Here is a 25,256-nt window from a genome sequence, read left to right as displayed (position 1 = left end):
GACTGTTCTGACGGGACACTCAAGGACACCCATATTTGGTTTCTAATTTTTTTTTTTTTCCTTTTTCTCCCCAAAGCCCCCCGGTACATAGCTGTATATTCTTAGTTGTGGGTCCTTCTAGTTGTGCCATGTGGGACGCCGCCTCAGCGTGGTTTGATGAGCGGTGCCATGTCCGCGCCCAGGATTCGAACTGACGGAACACTGGGCCGCCTGCAGCGGAGCGCGCGAACTTAACCACTCGGCCACGGGGCCAGCCCCGGTTTCTAATTTTAAGATCAAATAAATCAGGTCTAGAAATGAAAAGAACGAGGCTCAATCATGGACTAACAGCTTTGTTTCCTTCTTGTTGTTCATTAAAAAAACCAAAACTGACTCTACAGTCACACACACAACACTCACGGGGTCATCCTCCGTCTTCTGCCCCTTGGTTCTGGGTGACGGTCCGGTGATCGCCGAGGGAGGGCCCTGCGAGGCTCTGGGCACAGAAGCGGCAGAGCTGGGCTCAGATGGCCTCTTGTCCTTTCCTGGATTGGGCTACAGAGAAAACGTGGGTGGGGAAGCAAGTTCAGTTACTCAAAAGCTTGACCATCTTCTGTCTTCAGTAAATCCCTCTCCACATTTTGGCTGGAAGCATTTTTTTTGTTGTTTTTTACAGTTCTCATTTTATAAACAGATAAGGACAAAGTGGAACATTCTATTGTATCTGGATGAAATACTGACCTTTTTCTGTTCATCTAGAATGTGTTCTGTCACTCTTTGGACAATTTCATCAATACTCAAACCTGACAACGAGTTCTTGTTTTTGTTTCGCACTTTTTTAATAAAACCAGCAAGCTCGGTGCTGAAAGGGAAAGTGGAGATAAAGTTTTCCACTGGGCCATTATTAACCCAACAATTAAAAGAAACAAAAACAAATACAAACAAAATTAATTTGTAAGCTACAATATTAACTGCATATAAAAAGCAGCAGAATCTCTCTTTCCAAGGAGTTACGAAAATTTCAATATTATTTCTAAATATTTATTTAATAGAATTTCATAGTAACAGCATGTCTGCTAGATCCATTTAGGACATCCATCCTACTCAGAAAACTGACTTCTTACAGCCTGGCTCCATCATAGCTTTATGCAAAAATCACTGAATGATCAGACACCACTGGTTCTGACATGAAATCAATAAAATCTCTACCTAAGAGGAAATTACTTTTGTTGACTTCCTCCCTTAAAAAATCTAACCAATAGGGGCTGGCCCGGGGGCACAGTGGTTAAGTTTGCATGCTCTGCTTTGGTGGCCTGGGGTTCACAGGTTCAGATTCTGGGTGTGGACCTAGCACTGCTTGTCAAGCCATGCTGTGGTGGCGTCCCACATAAAACAGAGGAAGATTGGCACAGATGTTACCTGAGCAACAATATTCCTCAAGAAAAAGGAGAGGAAGACTGGCAACAGATGTTAAGCTCAGGGCCAATCTTCCTCACACATCTAACCCAGAAGGTTTTTCACAGCCTGAACGTTTCACAAGTTACCCGTGGATGGGAATATACTATTAATCAAGAGGAACCTGATATTGTACCACTAATACCCCAAATGTTTTAACTTTCAGAAAATAATAATGTGTTTCTATTTGGTTGTTTACACTCTATCAAGTTTGGTCAGGATCACAAACAATTTTATTTCTAAGTACTTTCAGTAATTACAACATGAATATTTTTACAACTGGCATAGTAATTGCTATTGAGAGAACTTACATTTCTCAAACTGAGACAGGGCGAAATACGCCCATGTGCAGACAAAATATACTTACACATGGGCAGGGCTCTACTGATGGATGCCAAACACTAATTCTGGCCAATCATAATTTAATGACTACTTTGTTTCAAACGTATAATTTCAAAGCTTGCAACTAACATTATATCAAAGACAGAAATAACATGGAAGGTGCAGAGAGTCATTCCTAGATGTGGATTCCTTTCTTCCCAGCTGTATGCCAGAGACACTCCCTCAACCTCATCGTTTCCCTTGGCTGAGCCAAGGAGCACCTCCACCCCCTCGCACTAACCTGGGGTGCGAGGTCAGAGGTCAATGCAGAAGCTCTACTGAAGTGTCCGGAAGATAACTCCAGCTGACCCAGTTAAAAGCAGCTCTCCCACCTTCAGGAGGATGCCTTTGTGACAAGCCCAAACGCCTGATCTGCTGTCAGGTTCCATCTAGTCTCCTCAGTCTCACGCCTAACAAATCAGATGTTGTCCAACAAGGTGTAAGATGCTGCTGCCTTCTTTGCTATATGTGTTTATTTTTCCCAAAATGACATGAAACTAGCGTTTTGCAGTTCATTTAGTGATTCTGTAACTAGTGTTGGAGAGTGTTACTGATATCATCAAAACTTTAGCAAATTGCCATGGGTTCTGATGAGTGGTGATTAACCAGTGTTCAGTGTTTTCAGTCTAGATATGCACATTAAAAAGGCTATCCAAAAATGCTCACCTCTATGTTTATGAAAAGAAAAGGCAGCACTTGTCTTTCTGAGTAAAACGATTATGCACTCCTTTCCACTTCAGCCCCCAATTGGCCATAATTTTATCTGAGCAGGAAACCTCAGTTCAATAGTAGTTAACAGAGTCATAGGCATTTATATCCGTACCTGTTGTAACAGGGGAATACCAGTGACAAGTGCTCGATAATACTATTGAATGGCTTTTTTGGAGACTGGCTTGAACGAGTAGCACGTCCTGGAGGAACAGGCAGCTTCTGGTCCGCCATGAGGCTTTGTTTTGACTGTGATGCTTGGCCAGCACTCTTATGCTCTGGCAGCCGGGCGACTTCCGGCTGACTGGAGAGCGATCCTGGCAGCGGTGGAGAGGGAGCCTCCGCTGAGCAGTCCCTGGCAGAGACCAGATCTGAATCCTTGGGAGCTGTTGTTTGGCTTCCAGTCTCGTGACTCACAGAAGCCGAGGGACCTTGATTATCACGGCCTACAGACTCAAGAAGTGACCTAGGATGAACCTGTGAGGAACACACCACAGCAGTATTTAGAGAAACATCCACGGACAGACTGACAATTAAGCACAACTATAATAAAACCTGGGTGCTCAATTGCACAGGCTACTTGGATACAATAAATTAAATGTTTTTGTTTAAAAAAATTTACTGATCAGGGGTGAGCCCAGTGGCTAATGGTTAAGCTCAGTGTGGTCCACTTGGCGGCCCAGGCTCAGTTCCTAGACGTGGACCTACACTGCTCTGTTAGAGGCCATGCTGTGCTGGCGGCCCACATACTAAAAAAGAGAAGAAGAAAACCATGCGGCTAATGAATCAAAATAGCTGTCCCAACACCCCCAAAACCACCCTTGCCAAGGCCCCCAGCAGCCTCCATCACATTAAGACCAAGAGACACCTACATGTTGCCAGTCACCTTCTCTTTCTCCAAATGAGCTCTTCATGGCTCCAGGCTGCTGGCTTCCCTCCCACCTCTCCAGGGCCCCCTCAGCTCTCCCTACAGTTCTAGCGCCTGTCTGTGCCTTAAGTATTGATGCTCCTTATGGTGCTGTCTGAGGCCCAAACTTCTACCTCCTGCTCCACCTCTCCCCAGGCCACTTCACATCCTCTCATGCCTCAGGAACCATAGTGCTTGCTGCTGATCAGTCTAGAATATTTTCCTGAGATCCAAGCCTGCAAATCCAAGCTTCTTAATGGGCAAACCCACTTGGGTGAGTCCAAGGCCACTCAAACGTAATGCCTTCAAAACCAGCCTTGCTGCAATCTCCTCACCCTGCTCTTCCCCTTGTGCCCACCTCACTGATAGAAACCCAGACCCGTCCTTGACTCCCCAACACCCAGACACCACACCCCAATCTCACGAGCAGCACAGCTCTTTCAACCGTATCTCCTAAATCCCTCTCAAGTCTGTTCTCTGCCCTCCACCCATCCCACTGCCACTCCCTGATCTAGGACATGGTCGGTGGCAATGAGCTAATAACAGGTCAACTGGAAATCACTCAGGCCCCTCTCCTACCATCTCTCCACACTGCAGTCAAGTGATCATCACAAAGTATAAGGCTGATGTCGTTCCCTTACTTGAACCTATACCAGCTTTCTGGTGACCTGAGGAGAAGTCCAAACTGCTGAATTTGCCTTACAGAATAAGGTTTCCTATGTTCTCACCCCTGGGTACTATAAGCTTTCTATCACCCCCTTTGTCATACTGAACTTTTTTCTCTATGAAAGGAGTGTGTTCTCTCTTTTTTCTAGCCTCCAAATATGCTGTTTCTTCTGTTTGGAACACTCTGAGCCTCCAGACATCATACCATCCACTCCTCCTCAAACACATACCCACATACTCCTCTGCCTAGTTAATTCCCATCCCATGTGACTCACTGAGACCTCCAACAGAGAACCCGCCACTGGGGCCTAGACTCTAGTCTAGGTTAGTGTCCTCTAATTCATGCTGCTATAGTAGTCTATGCTTCTGTGAAAAACCTTGGCGCGCACTTTGCTTGTAATTATGGGTTTAAAGTCTCTTTTCCCAAACCCATATGCACTTTGAGGGCACAGACCACATCTAATCCTGATCACCACTAAATCCTCAAAGAATGAATGGGGGAGAAATGACACAAAGTAAATTATTTTTAGGGATACTTATTACTCAAGTTCCCAGCACACTGAGAGTTCCCAGGATTTAGGATATTGAAATTCTTTTGCGTATTTATAAAATTACATAAGCTAGAATTAAAAACTAATAGTATTCTACCAAGAATCAACATTTTTCTTCCCTTCCATATCTGCCATAAGAACTTATAAAAATTGTAAATAATAAGTGATCTTTAATTTACTTCTAAACAAAATTCTATTTCTTACTCAGCTCAATGGAGAGAAAAAATTTTGGACTGGAATAGAATATTTTACTTAAAGTAGCCAAACTTTTTAATGTTTTAGAAACTTTCTTTTGCAGACGAATGCACAATAAGTTTGAATGCTTAGTGTGCAAGGTCCTAGAGACAAAAAGATGTTCAAGATCAGGCTCCTGACTGCAGGGAGCCGGTCATCTAAGTTAAAGAGACCAAACACATATGACAGAAGGGTCACAGGGGGAGGGGCAAGCGAGGGCAGCCCCAACTGGGCTTTCAAGGAAAGGCAAAATACAGAGAATGAGGACAGTGTTCCAGGCTGGGGAACAGCCCAGGCAAAGGTCTGGCAGTAGCAGAAAGATGCAAATGAGGTGCCAGGGAGAACAGTCTCCTATAAGGAAACTATTTCAGAACTAGAAGATTTCCATGTTGTACCAAAACATTCTGAAACATACCTCTAATTAAATCTTGGCGAGAGTCCTTCTTTAAATTCTTATGGTCTGACCTCCTCTGGGGTTAATTCATTTCAATTCAGTGTTTGCTGAGCATCTGCTCTGTGTCCAAGTAATAAATATGTATCCCAGAACACAATAAAGTGATACTATGCTTAGCCATACTTTAAAGTCCACAAAATAGAGTTAATGTTTTTCTTTACTGCACTGCATATTTTAAAATATAAAGACAAGGTTTGGCAACCACTATTATTCAAAAGATTCAGTAAATACCTCAAACTAGCAGAAAGTATCATATGGCAGACCAAGACAGGACTCGTATGTCTCAGGCATGGTAGTTTTCGTTCTGTGTTTGATGAGGAAACAGATCTTAATCTCTAGACTTTGGTCTTATGCCCCCAAGTATCTAGGAATAAGACTATATCTGACGTGGTATTACTAGAGAGGGCCTGCCTGAACCACAGACGTCTGCTACTCCTAGATTATCATTACACACACACACACCACCTCCAGCATCCAGAAAAGAAAGTAGACTAAGGTATATGAAAGTGATAGAAACATGTACCAGTGGTGTGTTCACCTCAGTCCTGTCCTTAGACACTGATGTAAAACACTTATCTTCCATTCATATAAGAAGCTACAAAGCTTAAAAGGTTAACAGTAGCACCAACAATGAAAGCATCAAGGCAATTATCCATCCCATCCCCACTCCTAGAAAATAACAAACTACTTCGATCAGTTAAGAAAGAAACTGTGCTTTACTAGTTTTCTGGGGTTTTTTTTCCTGTTTTATTTCCCCAAACCCCCTCTCCGTACACAGTTGTATATCTTAGTTGCAGATCCTTCTAGTTGTTTCTGTTTTCTTTTGTTCAAAAACAAACAAACAAAAAAGTTGTGATAGACTTACTGTGCTACAGGCAGGAAAGGAAAGCTCAGAAATCTGCACTTTAGAAAGTTCACTGAGCCGAGAACCATTTTTAACTGCCTGAATTTGTTCTTCAAACTGAGACTGTAGGTAGAAGGAAAAGTGTTACATTTTCTAACAAATTCCAAAGGAAAACCACAATTGTGAATTAATACTTTAAAATACTTTTTCCTACTATACATTACAAATGGTCAACGATTTTACAAGAAATATAACTGAGTTGCAAGGGATTACAACTGCAAGAAGTTCAAAATAAGACCTCATTAATCAGAATACAGCCTTATCAAACATAACTTCTCTAATCTTATCAAGGGCACAGCTTAGGACAGTTAAGAAAACAGCATTATTTTCATGAAAAGTTCTTCTTAATAATTACAACAAAAAATATATATTGCCTTTACCAGCTCAGAAAAGAAACCGTTTCAATGACACTAGCCTCCTGAGAATTATAACCAGCATATAGATTTTCACAGAATTATAAAATGTTTTATAACTTACCTTTGCTTTCTCAATTTCTTTTCCAACATCAGAAACAAACGATTCCCATGAATGTCTGTCAGACTCTATGTCAGGATATGCTGCAGAATCACTGAAAAAGTAGAAAAATATCAAACTGCTTCATGTCTAACTTCAGACATTTGTTTAAAAATTGAAAGAACTACGTACAAATAAAAACAAACATTTAAATATGAGAGAAAGATACAATTAACACGATCACACACACAAAAAAACAACTATTTCCAAAGAATTATATATCTTACAAACTCACTTTGAGGAAATTCTAATTATTGATCTAAACAAAACCCCAAAATTGGTAAGGAGAAAGCAAATATTCTCCTGAATTTTTATTTCTTTCCCCGAATTTGAAGATTTCACCATTCTTCATTTGACATCTTCAGATTTAACATCAATGGCTATCTTTACATTTAAAAAAAAAAAGGGAACTTGGAACATTTAAAACATTCCAATAAAACCCTCATCCTTACCTTACTGTAAAATAATGGGTGGGGCCTGATAGACTACGATAAGTTATTATCTCAGCTCCTCATGAATCTGGTCTATTGAAAGTGACAGACAAGCTTTCTACTCCTAATTGAGAAGATCAGTAACACTATCAATCCATGATTGTGTGAGTTCTCATTATACATCTTAAAGAAAAACCAGAACACTCCTTTCACATCTTTTCTCTTTTGTTACCCTTTGGTGGAATGGGCCGAGTTAGCATAGAATCCCTAAGAAGGAAGCTACCTTAATAAGGAAGTCGATACTGTCAGATAAAATAAGGTCTGCGATATCCTTGTTTCCCAGATGTGCCCCAATGCACAGCCCATGGGGAGTGCGGAGCATCTGAACGCTACTTGGTCTCAGCCTCAGCTGTAGATTAGTTTACCTATATCAGAAAGGTTTTCCCATGAGAAAAAAAATCATCTCGAAAAATGAAGAAATAAACAATTATATATTAAAACTTTTTCCATGACCCACAGAATCTCTGGTTCAACAGTGAGGGCTTGAAATTTAAATCAAAAAGCACTAGGAAGGATGAAAAACTTGAGATTAAAAAGTCAAAACCTGTGTATGGAATATAATAAAAGGACCAGATGAAAAGTAACCCCATGCCACATAGAAAAGTGCTAGATGCAAGATCCTCTAGGATTCCCAGGTAAACCTTATTCCAAAAAGAAAACAAAACAAACAAAAACACGTAAAGATTATGGAGAGTTCAAAAAATGACCACAGGTGAATATCTTTTGAAACGACATTCCCAGACTCTGCATCATTAAGACACTGTTAAGTAACTGTTCTTATGGAAGGCAACTGTTTAAAAAGCCTTGAAAATGTGATCTTCATTCCATAAATTTATTGCATGGAAATGATTAATAATGTGCATAAAAATTTAGCTACAAGATTACTCGCTGTAGTGTAGCTTTTAACAAAATGTGCAAACAACCCCACTCTCCCACACAGTGGTGTATGATAAATCATGACACGTTCCTCTGCTGGAACACCAGCCAGTCTTTGAAAATTAGGTGGGAGAAATGTAATTACTGATATGAAAGGAAGCTTCCTATACACTACTTAGTGAAAACACATATATATATTTTCATTTTTTTCAAATACTTACTGAATTTATTTTAAAATATTAACTAGTTGTATCTCAATTTAGAATTACGGATAATTTTTATCATTTTTGTTTATGTTTTCATTTTTCTAACCCCTCAACATGTTTTGTCTAACTATTAAAAATAAAATAGTCCTAATGGAAAGGTTTTCTCCCTCAAATCAGCTCTAACTTTTATTTACTGAATGACATGCTGAGAGAGATACCTGTGACACCACACAGTACCTGCTCATTAGCTTCAGGTTCTTAAGATACCCTTCTGCTTGTGATTCCATGATCTGTAACTTATACAGCTCTGTCTCCTTCTGGTTTTCAAGCACAGATACCTGCCATTAGATTAGAGAACGTGTATTTTAAAACTGAAAAACTGAAACTATTTTAAAGTTGTTAAAACTTCTAAACCACTTCCAAGTTTCTCCTTCAATGACATATGATGACAGAGTCACTAGAACTTGACTATATTTTAACTCAAGTTAAAATATAAATTATAAATGCTATAATTTAACTCAAGTAAACAGGAATCGAAACTCTGGAATTTGAAAATACAGTAACAACACAACAGTAAAATTATGTACCTTAAATGATACTTTCCCCAGATTTGAAACTTTCCACATGGTTTAATGATTAAGCCGTATACAAGCACAGAGCTGGGTCACATACACCTGGCGTGCCTTTTCTATGGTCCTGTGTATGGTGAGCACAGAGTCAGGGGCCTGCAAAATAACCCCCAGGCTGCAGCCTACCGAATCTAAAGGCCTCAGAGAACTTGTTCTCAGCACAGGCAGCAAGAGCCTCTGGGGCATGTTTTAAGACCTTTAGACTCTCTGGCTTCCCCATAAGCCAAGTGGCCATTTTTTTAAGAGTCACAGCAGGAAACATAAATCTGCCTTGTTTTAATCCAAGTGCATTAACCTTGACAGGGCCCACCAGGCAAACCTGCTTGCCAAATGCTGTAAAGGGGAACTGAACAAGCTCGGGAATATAGATGCTGGCATAAGATTCACAAAGTATAGGTACTTTGGCTTTTTTTTCTTCCTTTCCTTAGAAGCAGCTGCATAGTCAATATTTAATTAAAGCACTCATGTTTGAAGATTGCAATAAACTAAGCCTTATTTTCCCAGAATAATCATAGACACATATACCAATAAATAACATTTGTTTCTCAATTAGAAAAACAAAGCCACCATGTTTCAGGAACTCAATCAAATATTGCCAGAGGTCATAATCTTGACTATTGTCTCAGTAGCTGCTCAAATAGTATACTGACATCGGTATATATTCTTCTGGGGGCAGGAGAGAGTATATTCTTAATAAGTGGATTACTTCCAAGTTCCTTTTCTAGTACTGGCAACTACGTTTACATGGTAGATCACTTGGCTCAGCATGATGAAGCCATTCAAGGCATAGAGCATGGAAAATGACTGACGTACAATGTTAAAGAAAGCAAGCAGGTTACAAAGCTTGGTGTACACTGTGAGTACAGCTATGTAACACAACATAAGCATAAGGGCAGAAAATGGTAAAGGTATATGCACGGACAGTGGTTGCTTCAGGGAAGGAGGATTATGGGTGACATCTCTGAGCCCCTGCACTTCTCAGCAACGTTGTTATGCCTCCTGTGTAATTAAACACAAAGCAAATGAACGGCATCCTGCTGTGTCTGCCAGTCTCCAGGAGCCCGGGACTCACCTCAGCAGCCACAGCTCTCTGAAGACACTCTTCATAATGCTCTTTCCCTTTCTTTATACACTCTTCTATTTTCCTTTTCTCATTTGTAAATGTATTACTGCAAATATTAAAGAAAAACTTCTTAAAAAAACTTAACTAGTGAGATCACAAAGTCTTAAGCCAGGCCAACTCTGAAGTCATGTCACAAAAAGACTTAAATGCTATCTTCTAGAGTACTTCTTGCCTAATATTTACCATCTGATACAGATTCACAAGTGCTCTTTGCACTTTACAAATGGTCTAAGGAAGATATGAAATTAAAAGTGAGCATTTGGTGGGAATGTTGAGAAAGTGATTCACCATTTTTATGAGGTTAGGTGGAGTATAATCTGACTATATTTATCAACTTTATAGAACATCCTTCATCCTTTGAGTCAGAAATTCTATTTTGCCATATATTACAAGGAAATAACCCAAAGGAAAAAAGCAATCTGTACAAAGTTGTTCCTGGCAATGTGTATATCAAACAATATTAAACAAGAAAAGCAGACTACAACAACAGCTAATACTGAATATAGTTGTTACCAGTATATGAAAATATTATTTCCATTAATAAAGGTGAAAAGGAAACTTTTTATAGGTTCATAATAAAAATTCTTTAATAAACCTTTAACTGTAGAGCAACAAACTACCATAATATAGTTGGGATTATTTCAAGTAACAGAAAAGAAAAGTTTTGAAAATACTTTTAGTTTCACGTTAATTCAAGGGAAAAGACGAGTAGTCAACAACAATAAATTCAGGATTTCTTATACTGACAATGTGAAATGGAAGTAGGAACACTGTAAAACAAAGATACTTAAAGAATAAATCTATTTAAATATTATTTTAAAGAATAAAATAGAAACAGAAATAAAGAAAAGAGAAACATAATTACTTAAAAGAAACAGACAAGCAACAATACACTGAGAAGTCTAGCGGGCCTGTGTCCCTAGTATTAAAAGTATAATGAAATATTAAAAATAAATTTGAGCATAATTTGCCTGATTTCAAGGGACTGATCCAGAAGTAATTCATGTTCCTTATCATCTCCATCTTTTTTCTGGGTATACCTATAAAAGCATAATCACCAAATTTTAATTAATTTTAAAAGATTTTTAAAAACACAATCCTACATAGTAAATTCTACCCATACCCATACAAACATTTCTTGAATTCTTTGTAAATTTCTACATTTTGTTTCATTTCTAATATCTTCTAAATAGGCAAAGAATTTGGGTCATTTTCCATTTTGGGAAATTTTCCTTTTACACCTGGAGGGCAGATGACCTTTTTCTTCACTCTGAGCCACACGCTTGCTGTGCAGATCCCCCTGCCCCAGTCCACTTCAAGGAGTGCCTGCAGGGGGTCCAACACGAGACAGAGGAGTACAGGTGCTGCCAGCGCATCATCAGCATGCCCACGGTTCTCACTCAAAATGAGAACAGCCTTCTATTCTTTACAACAGAACTTAAAGTCCAGTTAACACACACACGCACTCACGCATGCCACACAGTCTGAAAACGCTTCACAGAAAGTGTGTAAATCTTTGATTCTTGAGCAATGCCCTGCACAAGATGGGTTCTGTCTCTACTTTCCTGCTCTCCTACACACTTTTAAAAATTATCTCTACTTGCTAAAAATCCCAAGTTTTCAGGAAGAACCAGTTTACATGCCATTTTTCTTCTTTTGTAAAATACTTCCTATGAGTACTCAACACTGGGTAACTCTTTCATACAATTTCTGCCTTCTTTCATAGTCATCTGTGGTTTGTATCACTGCACCAATCATGAGCTCCTATGTCCCATTCATTTCTTCATGAAGATTAAGTGTGATCCAAAGCACAGAAAAATCAATGAAATCATTCCTCATATTTTTTGTGCTTCTCTAAGAGATCCAAAAAGTTTTAAAATTTTACTTTAAAATCTAAATATAAAAATTTAGCTTTAAAGCATTTATTTGGCAAGTGCAAAAAGTACAGAGAAGCTTATGGCTTATCTTTAACTTGTGACAGAAAAAGGCAAAGAAATATATTAATAGTGTGAAAAAGAAAATAAAAAGTTTATTCCTGGGGCTGGCCCCATGGCGAAGTGGTTAAGTCCGGTGCACTCCACTTCGGCAGCCCAGGTTGTTGGGTTCAAATCCTGGGTGCGGACCTATACCACTCATCAGCCATGCTGTGGCAGTGACCCATAGAGGAAGACTGGCACAAATGTTGGCTCAGGGCTAATCTTCCTCAAGTAAAAAAAGAGGAAGATTGGCAACAGATGTTAGCTCAGAGAGACTCTTCCTCACCCAACAAAAGTTTATTCCTCAGCACAAATGGTTAATTTTTATGCTAGCACAGAAAAAATTTTTATCAGTAGCCTCATTTGTCTAGTTTGATAGGATGTCTGAATTGAGCATATAAAAATATATATTAAATATAAATATCCTTGAATTTTGAATAAGCTTGAATAACAATTAAGACTAGACCTGTGCAAATATTAAGAGGTAAAGAACTTTACAGACATTATCTTTTCCATAAATGTGTTCTACTAATGAAACTACTTTGACATGATCCAAATGACACGACATAGGCAATGTTTCATATTTCATCATTCTTTTAAGGAATGCCTAAAAACTGCCCAAATGCTATGCTAGCAAGACTCATAACGAAAGTCATCTGATCACATGGGATGGCAAATGGAACCAACAAAATGTCCTAAAAGGTGAGTGAGGCAGTGTGGCCCCCAGTGAACCACGCCTCCCGTTATTCCTGCCCTTCAATCTGGATTAGGCCACAATTTGCTTGAAACAACACAACGTGGGGTAAGTGATGCTCTGACAGTTCTGGGCCTGAACCTTCAGAAAGCTTGGCAGCTTCCACTTCTACCCTCTTGGAAGCCCTTAGCCACCCAACAAGAAGTCTGGCTACCATGCTGGAGATCACACAGACAAGAGTCACACGAAGAGGCCACACGGAGAGGGAGAAGCTCTGAAACTACAGGAAGGGAAAGAGGTGAAGACTCGCAGCATCCCAGCTGAGCGCAGCCTCAGCAATTCCCAGCTAAATGCGGCCACAGGAGGAACCATGGGCAAGACCAGCACGAGAACGGCCCAGCTGAACTGAGCATAGATTGCAACATCATGATCCAATAAAATGGCTGTTAATTTAAGCCACTGAGTTTTGGGTGTTTTGTTCCACAGTGGTAGATAACAATTAAACTGAGGAATCATATGACATATCACTGTTCAGGGAAGAGGAGTTAGCAATCGATCCTAGAGAATCTTAAAACAAACTTGGCCCATCTGACAACTGTAATATCTGTATGTATCACCAAATCCTTCATACTACATGACCAAATTTTAATAATTAAAAGATTCAGGATAGAAGTAATTATAAATAAAATAATCATCCCAGAATCTCAGTGCTGGAAAGAACCTTACATCTAGACTAGCCCCCTCATTGTACAGATAAAGAAAAAGGGTCGACGGTATTGTTCACAATCATGCGTGGTGTTCAGACCAAAAGGAAGTAAGTTCTTTGTCGATTTGAAGCCCCACTGTTATTTATGTGCAAACATGATAGGTTTAGAAAAAGTTTTAGGTGAGATAATTCCCCAATGGATGTTGTTTAAAATGAGGCAAAAATAGCAAACAAAATTTTCACTTTACTTGATAGTTTGAAATTGAGTACCAAAAATAAAAATAACCCCAAAAAAACCCAATTTAAAAAAACAAAAATCATTGCTTTTCAATTGTTACTTACATGTCACAGGCATTTAAAACCCTTTTCATTTTCTTCTTCAGTGCTTTCAGTCTCTCTTGGATATCTTTCTTCTCCTGTTGCCATTTTTTAATTTCCTTTTCCAAATCTTCGAGGAACCAATCTAATTCTGTCTTTGAGATCTAAAAACGTTTTAGAAAGTACTTAAATAAATAGGATGATTTACTGAAAGAAAAAGAGCCCGAAAGACCAGAACTGCGGTGGTGTGCTACGTTCAATCAGTGAGTCCAGTACAGCAGAAGACACTGCAGCAGGCTGTGCTACCTTGGCTGAGCCGGGGACACAAAGTCGCACAACACACAGCCTTGGCCTCACCTGCCCTCACCACATCAGGCCAGAGAGGGGGCCGTAAAACAGGAATGGACAGAGGCATGGCGGACTCTCTGGTACTTGGGAAGGGCTTCTCAACATCAGTGATATCTCATTTCCGCCCTCAAAAATGAGTCTGCCACACGGAGAACAGATTCCAAGCAGTGGGACTAGCGAGGTAGAAGGATAAAAAAGTAAGGCATGTCTGGACAAAAGCAAGAGGGCTGCGTGGCTGGAGTACGCAGCGGATGTATGGAAGGCAGGGCAGGGAGAACGGCACCAGAGGTGCCTTGGGTTCAAATTATGAAGGGCCTTGTAAGCCATGCTAAGGACTGTGGACCTGATCCTCAGACAACAGGGAGCCGGAGAAGGCTCTTGAGCAGAGCAATGAGATAAGGAGATTCATAACTCTGAAAGACACAGAAGTGGATTAGGGGTGGGTGGGAAGGTACAGGGAAGTGTAGACTAGAACAGTGGCCCTCATATTTTCTTGACTGTGACGCACAGTAACAAACACATTTTAATGATTCACAACAAATGTACATGCATATATAAGTATGCAAGCACACATACATAAAACTGAAAAAATAATTGTCCTCACCATCTGATATTTCTGTTCTATTCAATTATTAAAATCAATTCCAGTCACCATCATTTAACTGATTTCATAGGCCATTATGGATTTTAACCCTTAATGTTAAGAACTCTCTATTAGAGGAAGGTAAAATCTCTTAAAACCCCACTGCAATAGTCCAGGTGAAAGACAATGAAGATGATGGTGTTAATACTAGGAATGATAAAAAGAAATAGGGGAAACTTTACAAGAATAGAACGGATATAAGATGTAAAGCGGAAGTTGAGAGAAGTTGGATGAATAACTAAACAAAACCCTATTAACAAAAAAGGAGAGTAAGGCAGATGTACTAGGCTAGGAGGCATGGGAAACAGAGAAATTAACCTAGATATAGACATTTAAATAAACCTAGGAATGAATAAAATATACATAAGAACTCAATAGTTTTGACCCCGCAATCATTTTGATGGGACAGAGCAGAAATTTACAAGTATCTGACAAAGACCACAAATCAAAAGAATAAAAATACTCAATCCAAACAGTCTTTCAACATAACCACTCAGAAGGGAATACCATACTTCTAAGTCTCGATTACCTGCACATTACAGGTACTTCTAGTCAAGCAGGCTATTCTAGGACAGACCAGCTCACCATCAAGTCAGGCGGGTTTTGCTTCCCAAAACCACCTTTCCCAATATGGGCAACTCCCACCCTATGAACATACTACAATCCCAAAATCCATTTACCAGTTGGTTGCTCGTAACTTGGAATGCATTTTCCCATAAAAAGCTATATTAGAAATGTCAATTAAATGTGCAATACTTCTCTTCCAAAAAGCTCATGGTTACAGTGGTAAACTGAATAAAAGGAGGTCTATGGTGTTGGAAGGGCAGGTTCCCAGACCAGGAGGGTTTATTTGACTGGAGAAGAAACAGTCTTAGCCTGGGTTCTGGGAGCAGAGACATGTGGTACAGGGGTGAAGAGGAGAAAATTAAGAATTTCCTCTGAGAGTTTTGAAAAGATTCATGTCTGTCTTACTTTCGGCACTCGGTTCTGTCCTGTGGGGACCCCCCAAACACCCTCAGGTTTTGCTGGACCCCTAAATTAAGCACCCGCAACTGAGAGCATGCCCAACTCCCAAGGGCATACTGAAAAATGCCTTTCCTCCAAATCCCTCCCCACTAAGAGCACCTGAGTCCAGTACAGTATTCTGAAGAAGCACTTCAACTTGCCCAGAAGTACTCACACTTCACTCTCCAGCCTAAATGAGTCTGTAATCTATAGAGGTCGTCTGCAGACATGTTTTATTTGGCAAGTCCAATAGTTTTTGTTTGCCTTATAAAACATAAATGTGACGCCTCTGGCTTGGTCACTGAGGCATTTGCGTTGGGATACCTGCCAGAATTTCAGGCACTGTGACAACAAGAACTGAAAAACTGTATTTTGAGGCAGTGTCAGTCACCCTGTGCCCCTGGACAGTTAGGTTACAACACCGCTTGAGACCCCCCTTCTTTGTCAGCTTTCTTATGAAGGTGTTGCTTTTTGAAACAACTTCTGAACCTACAAACACTCTAAAAGTTTTATGTCATTTTTCCATTCAATGCTAGCAGAGGTAGAGGTGGAGCAAATATTTATAAATACCAGTCACTTATAAGTAAAACACTCTCTATTTAATATTTCTAATAATATGTGAATCAGAGAATAGAGCAATATTTATAAGAAACAACAAAAAGAAACAGCTTAAATTTTAATAGTTTCCAGTTTGAAATTCTAGTAATAGCAACGACTGCTTAATGAAACCCTCACTTTTCACCTGTGCTTTGGGAACGTTTAAATTCCACCTCCTATCTGGTTCCCGTAGGCTGAACCTCTCGCTTAGGCTTAGGACGTGACCAGGTCACTGAGGACAGGGGTTCAGCTACAGAAACTGGGGGCATGCTCCCTCAGAGAGGATGAGGTACCCTGGAACCAACCTATACAGAGTGCAGAGTTCAGGGAAGTAATGACCCTCTGGTCAAAGGTGACTTCAACTTAGAGGAAGGACTCTTCAGCCTTGGACACCAAGGTTTTCATGTTCCTGGGAGGCAGATTTGCTAACCAGTCCAGGTCCTTAAAGACTTCCGAGTCCTACCGCAGGGCGAGGATTGATTTCAGTGGCCTTGCGATGCGCAGGTCAACTGTTCTCAGGCAGCAGAGGTTCAACGACAGTTCAGTGACATTCCCTCCAGCATGGGGACAGGTCCACTCACATTTTCCTTGCTGATCCTGAACTTGTTGAGTCATTACCGTGACTGAGGTTTCCCCTATGCCTACTCTACTTACAAAATCCTGTATTCCACCTGGTTCGCTCCTGTTACCACGACCAATGTCCACACGCACGCCTTGCTGCCGGCAGCCAAGCCAACCTTGTTTTTCTTGCCTACCCTGTGCCTCTATTCCAAGCCAATGACTTCACCTTGCATTCAGCCCTTTGGCCGGGAGATGATGTGCAACCACAAGGTTATACTCAGGCATAAGAACCTACCTGGCAACAAGTACCTAAAGGAGTTCAGGTATCAAACGGCACAAGTATTATAAACACACGCACTTACAGCTCAGCCATGGAAAATGCTACATGAGTTCATCTGCTGTTTGTACTAACCACCCTTTAATGACACTGCTGCCTCAAGCGCTAACTAGGTCAGCTATCATGAGCCTGTCTCCGACTACATGAAAGAGAATGATCTGAATCCTTTTCTTTGAAATATTAGAAGAAAAGAAAGAAGAGGCTACGTACAACTGTATCCTCTACTTGGTCTTTTTCTCAATTAGATAACATTTGGTTACCATACTTCTTGTTTTAAACCTCAACTTTGTTCCAAAATAAATATCTGAAGTGCCTTCCGTAATATATATAACTTAAAGAGACAAAATAAAAAGAATGCTAAGTAGGTAAAGAGAATAAAAAGGTAAGAATGATAATGTAAAATCATAAGTGAGAGTAATATAAAAATAAATGACACGAGGTCAGAACCATTCTTTGGAAACAGCATTAAAACTTTCTGGGAGACAAGGAGGAAATACAATGAGCTATAATTCAGTATCCACAAAATAAAAACAAGCCCGCTGCATAAAGAAGCCCACATGGTGAGAACAGAGAGAAACGACTTCTTAGGGCCTCCTAAAGAGGATGCTGCATAAGAGTCCCAAAGAGCAGCACAGAGCCTGGCACTTAAGGGAGCATCCGATAAACATTTGTCAAATGAGAGAACAGGTAATATCCTCAACTACGTACCAGCAATAAAGAAAGCAACAATCCTCAGAGAATGTGCATGCCTGATGCCCTCTGATGTAGGCTGACACAGAATATGAAGATACAATTCATTAAACCCAGTTCTTCAGGGGCCCAAGGACACACTGATGGATAACATTGGCAGAGATCCTGGTCTTGTACACTGAGATGCAAAGATCACTAGCAAACAGTCCTTACTCTCAGGGAGATCACAGTTTGGTGGGGGAAATATGCATAAAAGATAATTACTACACCACACACAGAAATTAACTCAAAATGGATCACAGACCTAAATGCCTGAGCTGGACCCAAAGGATGAAGAGGAGCGAGCCAGGCTTGGGGAGGAAGAAGGCCACCTGCAGTAGGAAGGACAGTGCTGGGAAAAGGTCCCGAAGTGATAAATCATATGACCAATGCTACCCATTAAGTGTAGAGGACAATGCAGAGAACTGGTAAGGGAGAGGCCAGAGACAAGGGAGGCCCAAGCACAGAAGGGTTTCAAGCTCTTGGTAATTACTGTTAATTATTGGTACTAACATACTGTGGCACAGGGATAGCATTCCTAGGCCCGTCCTGCACCCTCTCTATATGTATACCCTTTGTCATAGGACCCTGCAGTCCCTTTCACTAAAGAGGCAGTCTCTCTCCCCCGCCCCTGGAATTCGGGCTGGCTAAGTGACTTGCTTTGCGTAATGGGATATTAGCAGACTTGATGTCAGCAGAGGCTTGAAAAGTGCTTGTCTGACTGTCCTCGCTTGCCCTTGCACTTATTGAAAGATGAAAGACTTCATGTGGAGCAGAGCTCGTTGCCCCATCCCAGCTGAGGCCATTCTAGATCAATCCATAGAAAGACACCCCAGATATGTGAGCAAGCACAGCCAAGAACAGCAGAGCCCTAGCAGACCCAAAGGTGAAACAGTCCAGCCAAGCCCAACGGGATCAGCTAACCCACAGACTCACACACTTAGTGTTTATTGGTACGTATCACTGAGGTTTTGTGGGTGACTGTTACTCAGCATTATTATGGGAGCAATTAACTGATACACCTACACTGCTAGCGAAGTGCTGAGATGTTTTCCAGCTGGTTGTGGAACTGAGAATCTCTCAAGGGGGGACAACAGTGAGGGACCTGGAGCCTGACACTCACTCACTGTTCTGCCACTTAGCACTGGTGTGGCTTTCAGCGAGTTGCATTAGCTGCTCTTGCCTCCATTTCCTTATCAGTAAAATGGAGATAATACCAGTGTACTATACGGTAACACTAGTATACTAGGATTGTTTTGAGATTAAATAAATTAATATACGTAAAAATTTCCATTTGAGTACGGTACATATGTAATATGAGCTCTATAAACGTTAGATTTAAAAAAAGACTGAATTTGGCAAGGACCATGACTGAATAGGAAAACCCCACCTCTACACAGATGTGGGCTGAGAAGTTTTGGCAGGCAGGGCCCAAGATTCTGTTCTAATGCAGAAACAGTACAACGTTCCAAAATTCTACTCCATAAGTTATTCTGGGCCACAATTATTCTGTGTTTTTAAGAGCCAACATCAACTAAATTCCCATCAACTATAGGAAAATCTCATTAAAGTACCTTAAGATCCTATGTCCTAAGATGGGGAGTGACTACTTAACAGGTACAGGGTTTCTTTTTGGGTGATGAAAAATGGTTCTGGAACTAGACAGTGGTGATGGTTACACAACATTGTGACTATACTGAAAACCACTGAATTGTATACTTCATAATGGTTAAAATGGTGAATTTTCTATAATGTGAATTTTATCTTAATAAAACAGAAAAGAACATACGCCCCTGAGCAATACTGCAACCAGTTATAACCTGCCAGTTGCGGTTAGAGCTATGTTACAAACAGGAGACTCTGGCTTTAGAATAGCTATTTTTCTCTGGCAGAGAACAGATAACTGGCCTAACTATCTATTAGGGTCATTCCTAGCTCCTGATAATAAAACCCCATCAGCTATGTACAATGGCTGGCTCGGATTTTTACTGATGCTGTGTATGTGCTAAGCACACTTCAACCACTTTATAAACAACTGATGTTTCTCAACAGGGGCAGGACTGGCATTTTAGGTGGGATAATTCTTCCTTCACTAGATTTATCATCTCTGGCCACCCCCCACTCTTCTCCTACTGCCCGTGAGTCCTCACAAACCTAGGAAGTAGAGGTTATTTTATTAATGAGGAAGCTGAGAGTTGAAGAGGTTGAGTAAACTGTCTAAGGTCACAAAGCTATTAAGTGGTGGTGCTGGAGTGCCACCGAGGCCGTCTGATTCCACTGATCGAGTTCGTAAGCATGGTTTGCAGTTGTTTGCCTCTCTCTTCTCTATAAGGGGGAAGGGGTGTCACACCTAATACAACTAAATGTGGTATCAAGTAACTTTAACACTAGCTGATAACCTCAGTGATCTAGAGAGTCCAAGGCCAAGAGAACAATCAATAAGAGCCACAAACTTCTTATGTTTATAAAAGATTTCCCCAGCCAATTACGAGCATAATCATGATTAGTAAAGAAATAGCCACAGCTAAATCTCATCTCCTCTTGTGTGGACAACCTAAGGAACTCAGATGAGCAACTTATCCTGAATAGGAAATGGGTACACATTTGACATGGGAGGTCTAACAACCTAACAGGTCTGTAATTTGGGGGACTAATAATGGCTCTTTCAAAATACGGACTTGAGGACAACCACCTGAACCAGACCCAGAGCCTTAGCGAAGGTAAAAAGCAAGAGCCTCAGCCCACCGGTCAGAGGTGCTGCGTCCTCTAGCCCTCCTCCCTGGGTGCTTGAGTCACTGTAAATTTCTTGATCAAGTGTACAAAGAAAGAAGCCTGATGAACTGCACAAATACTACAGGACCCAGTCAGACCAGTTCATAAAGCTGGACAAGCCTCTGCCAGAAAGACATAAACCTCACTCACCAGATGCTACCTTAAGTGCCTGTGTCCCCAAATCAGCCCTCATTACTTAATCAGGTGGCCACAGGCATTCTCATATGGATTTATTAAAACTGAATTTCCCTGAGGCAATACGAAGTTTATAAAACTTAGGCCCCCCAAGTAGCTTATTCCAATTAGTGTTCTATGAGTCACTGTGCAGAGTTTTGTTTTATTTTATTTATTGAGGTTATGATAGTTTACAACCTTGCGAAATTTCAGTTGTACATTATTATTTGTCAGTCATGTTGTGGGTGCACCACTTCACCCTTTGTGCCCACCCCCTACCACCTTTACCCTTGGTAACCACTAATCTGTTCTCTTTGCCCATGTGTTTATCTTCCAGATATGAGTGGAGTCATACAGAGATTGTCTTTCTCTATCTGGCTTATTTCACTTAACATAATACCCTCGAGGTCCATCGATGTTGCTGTGAATGGGACGATTTTATCCTTTTTTATGGCTGAGTAGTATTCCATTGTGTGTGTGTGTGTGTGTGTGTGTGTGTGTACGCACGTGTGTGCGCGTACGTGCATACACACACCACATCTTCTTTATCCAGTCATCAGTGGATGGGCACTTAGGTTGCTTCCACGTCTTAGCTATTGTGAATAATGCTGCACTGAACATAGGGGCAAAAGGGTCTCTTTGAATTGCTGATTTCAAGCTCTCTGGATAGATATAAAGTAGTAAAATGGCTGGGTCATATGGTATTTCTATTTTTAATTTTTTGAGAAATCTCTGTACTATTTCCCATAGTGGCTGCACCAGTTTGCATTCCCACCAGCAGTGTATGAGGGTTCCTTTTTCTCCACAACCTCTCCAACACTTATTTTTTGTTTTGATTATTTTCGCCACTCTAATGGGTGTAAGGTGATACCTTAGTGTAGTTTTGATTTGCATTTCCCTGATGATCAGTGATGATGAGCATCTTTCCATGTGCCTATTAGCCATCTGTATATCTTCTTTGGAGAAATGTCTGTTCATATCCCCTGTCCATTTTTTTATCGAGTTGTTGGATTTTTTGTTGAGTTGCGTGAGTTCTTTACATATTATGGAATTAACCCCTTGTCGGATATACGATTGACAAATATTTTTTCCCAGTTGGGGGGTTGTGTGTAGGGTTTTACTTTTGTTTGTTTTTTCCTCTCCCATCAGGAAGACCTCATTCAACCAGGCAACTCTCCTCAGTCCCATCCTAGGTAAAAACATGTCACAAGGAATGTTATAATGGCTACCTTTCTAAAATGACCTTTTCCTTCTGGGTATACTTAAATCTCAATACATGAATTTCTTGATTAAGGTCCCACTAAGCTAATTTTCTTCTATTTAATATGTTACCCCAGCTATTGATCCAGACTTCTGGAATAAATCCTTCCTTTCTTAAATGGACTAATACCCCTTTGTTACTTCTGTACACAGGAACTTAACTTTTAAAAAGAAATACACCATGACTCCCTCACATCTATAATTCTGTTTTCCCACTAATTCAATCTGGCCTTGCCACTAATTAGTATTATTCCAAGAGCAGTTAATGTAACTGATGACTGATCTTAGCTAACAGAATTCTAGATAAGGAGACTCAAACAAGATACTCTGGGTGACTTTACAGTTTTGGGATGCCTAAGCTCTATGTGTAATTCTTGCACTTCCTTAGGAGTAAGATGAAGATGATGATAGTACCCACAGTAATAACAGTGGCAGGCAATCCTTACAGGGCCCTTACTATACACTAGGCAGTCTTAAGCACTTTACAAGTATTAATCTAACGCCACCAAATGGGAGCTTTTATTACCCAAATTTTCCAAATAAGAAACTAAAGCACAGAGGAGTTAAGTAATTTGCCCAAGATGAGAACTAGGTGGAACCAAGGCTGGATGTGAATCTAGTCAGTCTGACTCAGTGCTCACACTCCAACCAACTAATGCTACACTGCCCCTCAATATAAGCAACACTCTAACTCAGGACTTAGTCATCAGAAAATAATTTTAGTTAATCAAGCAAACTGAATTATAGGTAAATGAAAACCCAGATTTACAGCCATTTTCTTATAAGGCAACTTGTAGAGATTCTAAAACTGCAAAAAACACTGTCCCTTTAATACGCCAGAGAAACGTGCAACAGGCAATACTGAGAAAGAATCCTGTTCAGCCAACAATGCAGCTCAGCTAACTGACCGGCACAAGCACAATCCTCCTCATTATGAGGCTTCAGACAGGATTACCTTGTTTTCTTCTACGTTCCTTTTCAACTTTTCTTCCAGGTCCCTGGTCTCTTCTGAGCTGTTGAGCTTTCTCTGCTCATAATTTTCAAACGCTTCCTTAAGCTGCTCTTGTAAAACTTGGTACTCCTTTTCAATCTGTGAAATGTCCCCCTAAAAGTAAATTATAAAGTTATCTATTAATAGTAGTTTAAAATGCCTATTTCTGACCTTGTTCTGAATTGTCTCTTAAAATAAACAAAGGAGAATAAAAGGCAGATGAAAATTTACAAGGAAAATGTCACAATAATTCAAAAATTAAAAACCCCTAAACACTGTTTAGCATGGCCAGCTCCTTTTTTAAATACAATTATTCATATTACTGGAATTCATAATGAAACTTTTCAATCTGTACTATAGTTAGTTTTGAATATTTGTTTTAGAAAGGTTCAGTATTACATTAACAGCTTGATGTGAATGTCATTCTCCACAATTAACATTAAGAACTATGCATTAGGTTTATAAAGCTGTACATATTATGCATATTTTAGACAGGAACAGAGCATATTAACTTTGGCTCTACTTTTAAGCATTTCAAATGGATAGCTGCTGATTATTTCAAAAAGACAAGTTAAAATATTATCAATGAATCGTTTTCAAACTATCGCTTGGAACAGCTTAAAAAAAAGCAAAAATAATACCGTAACATGAAATGTTGGCAACAATAAACATCAATTATATAAGTATTTTTAAAACCCTTTCATAAGATAAGACTGTCAGCATCACACATTCGTGTCCAAAAGGAGCATCTGTGTGAGCTGGCAACTCCTCTAGCTGCGGGTAACTGCTCTACAGATACCAGGGACCTTGGCAGCCAGGCTTTGGGAATCTATCCCAGTGGCACAAACCTGGTCCATCTTTCCCATCTCCTGCACCTTTCCCAGCACCTTAGCATCTTCCAAGTGTAAAAAAGCAGGGCATCAAGGTTTTGAAATTCTGTGAATTATCACTTAGAGAACTGTGAATCATGGCCAGGGTGACCATACATCCCAGGTGCCCTGGAGTGTACCAGTTTTTATCTGTCTTGACTCAAAGTTTAGCACTACGAATAGAGTCCGTGTTTAAATAATAAATTAAATCGTCAACCTTACTATGATCTACAAGTAAGACTTTATGGTTTAAGATCTTAGTTACTTCTCTTTTCATTTTCAATTCAGTAAAAGGATCACAATGAACAGCAACCTGATGTTATGAATTAGTTTATATGCCCCAAATCACCAACACAGACAGGCAAGAAGTTGTCATTTCTGTGTTATTACATTTAACCTTCACTACAATTCCATAAGAAATATATTTTCACCTTTTATAGATCAGAAAACCAAGGTTTAGAAAAATTAGGCAACTCCTAAGTCCCAGAAGAAAGCAGCAGTGCTGGGCTTAATTGCAAGTCTCACTGGCTGAGAAGCCAGCAATCAGTTGTGCTAAGATCAAGGTCTTGATATTAAGAGATAATTTAACAAAGTGTTTGTGAATTTTTCCAACACTGATGAAAATATTTATTTAAAGCTCAAAAAACCTGACTCATTAAACAGCAAAGGTGAGTATGGTAAGGTTTAAAGGTAAGTATGGTATAAGAACTCAGTACCAGTCACTCTACTTGGTATATACTCACAAAGGCAAAAATGTTCACTGTTTGTAAGCGTGAAAAGCTGATATGATCTAAATGTTCAATGATAAGAAACTGGTCAAATTATCATACATTCATACAATGGAATACCAAGTATGCATTAAAAATGATGGTAAAAATCTGAGATGGAAAAAGGTCCATTATATATTAAGACCGAAAATTTCAAATACAACATATATGGTATGATCCCATCTTCATAAAGCTTACTTACACATAAAAGTTAAAATAAGGCCTGGAAGGCTGCATATCAAAATACTAACATGGGTGACGTGAACATAGCTAATTTTCAATTTCTCTTTCATAATTTTCAGTTTTGTTTATTAAAAAAATTTAAAGACTCTATATTATTTTTATAATTGGCCAAAACTATAAAGTTATTTGTACCAATAGTACCAACACAAAGTTCTAACTTTACTTTTTCCTACTTAATTACACATCTGA

The 25,256-nt window shown here is 39.9% G+C and overlaps 1 protein-coding gene across 1 annotated transcript in view; it reads right to left on the bottom strand.

Annotated features, from left to right (window-relative positions):
- TTC3 (tetratricopeptide repeat domain 3) overlaps positions 1-25,256 on the bottom strand; it is a 119,134-nt gene that overhangs the window by 5,672 nt on the left and 88,206 nt on the right. Inside the window, exons 35-44 of the mRNA XM_070488850.1 lie at positions 23,153-23,302; positions 13,796-13,935; positions 11,049-11,117; positions 10,027-10,123; positions 8,563-8,663; positions 6,717-6,807; positions 6,201-6,302; positions 2,639-3,000; positions 721-841; positions 400-534 (exon numbers count right to left, since the gene is read on the bottom strand). Of these exons, the coding sequence (XP_070344951.1) occupies positions 400-534; positions 721-841; positions 2,639-3,000; positions 6,201-6,302; positions 6,717-6,807; positions 8,563-8,663; positions 10,027-10,123; positions 11,049-11,117; positions 13,796-13,935; positions 23,153-23,302 (1,368 nt within the window). The remainder of the gene's footprint in view (positions 1-399; positions 535-720; positions 842-2,638; positions 3,001-6,200; positions 6,303-6,716; positions 6,808-8,562; positions 8,664-10,026; positions 10,124-11,048; positions 11,118-13,795; positions 13,936-23,152; positions 23,303-25,256) is intronic.

This window comes from Equus asinus, chromosome 18 (assembly GCF_041296235.1).
Source record: "Equus asinus isolate D_3611 breed Donkey chromosome 18, EquAss-T2T_v2, whole genome shotgun sequence".
NCBI classification, from domain to species: domain Eukaryota; kingdom Metazoa; phylum Chordata; class Mammalia; order Perissodactyla; family Equidae; genus Equus; species Equus asinus.
This window is presented reverse-complemented; position numbering and strand designations above follow the sequence as displayed.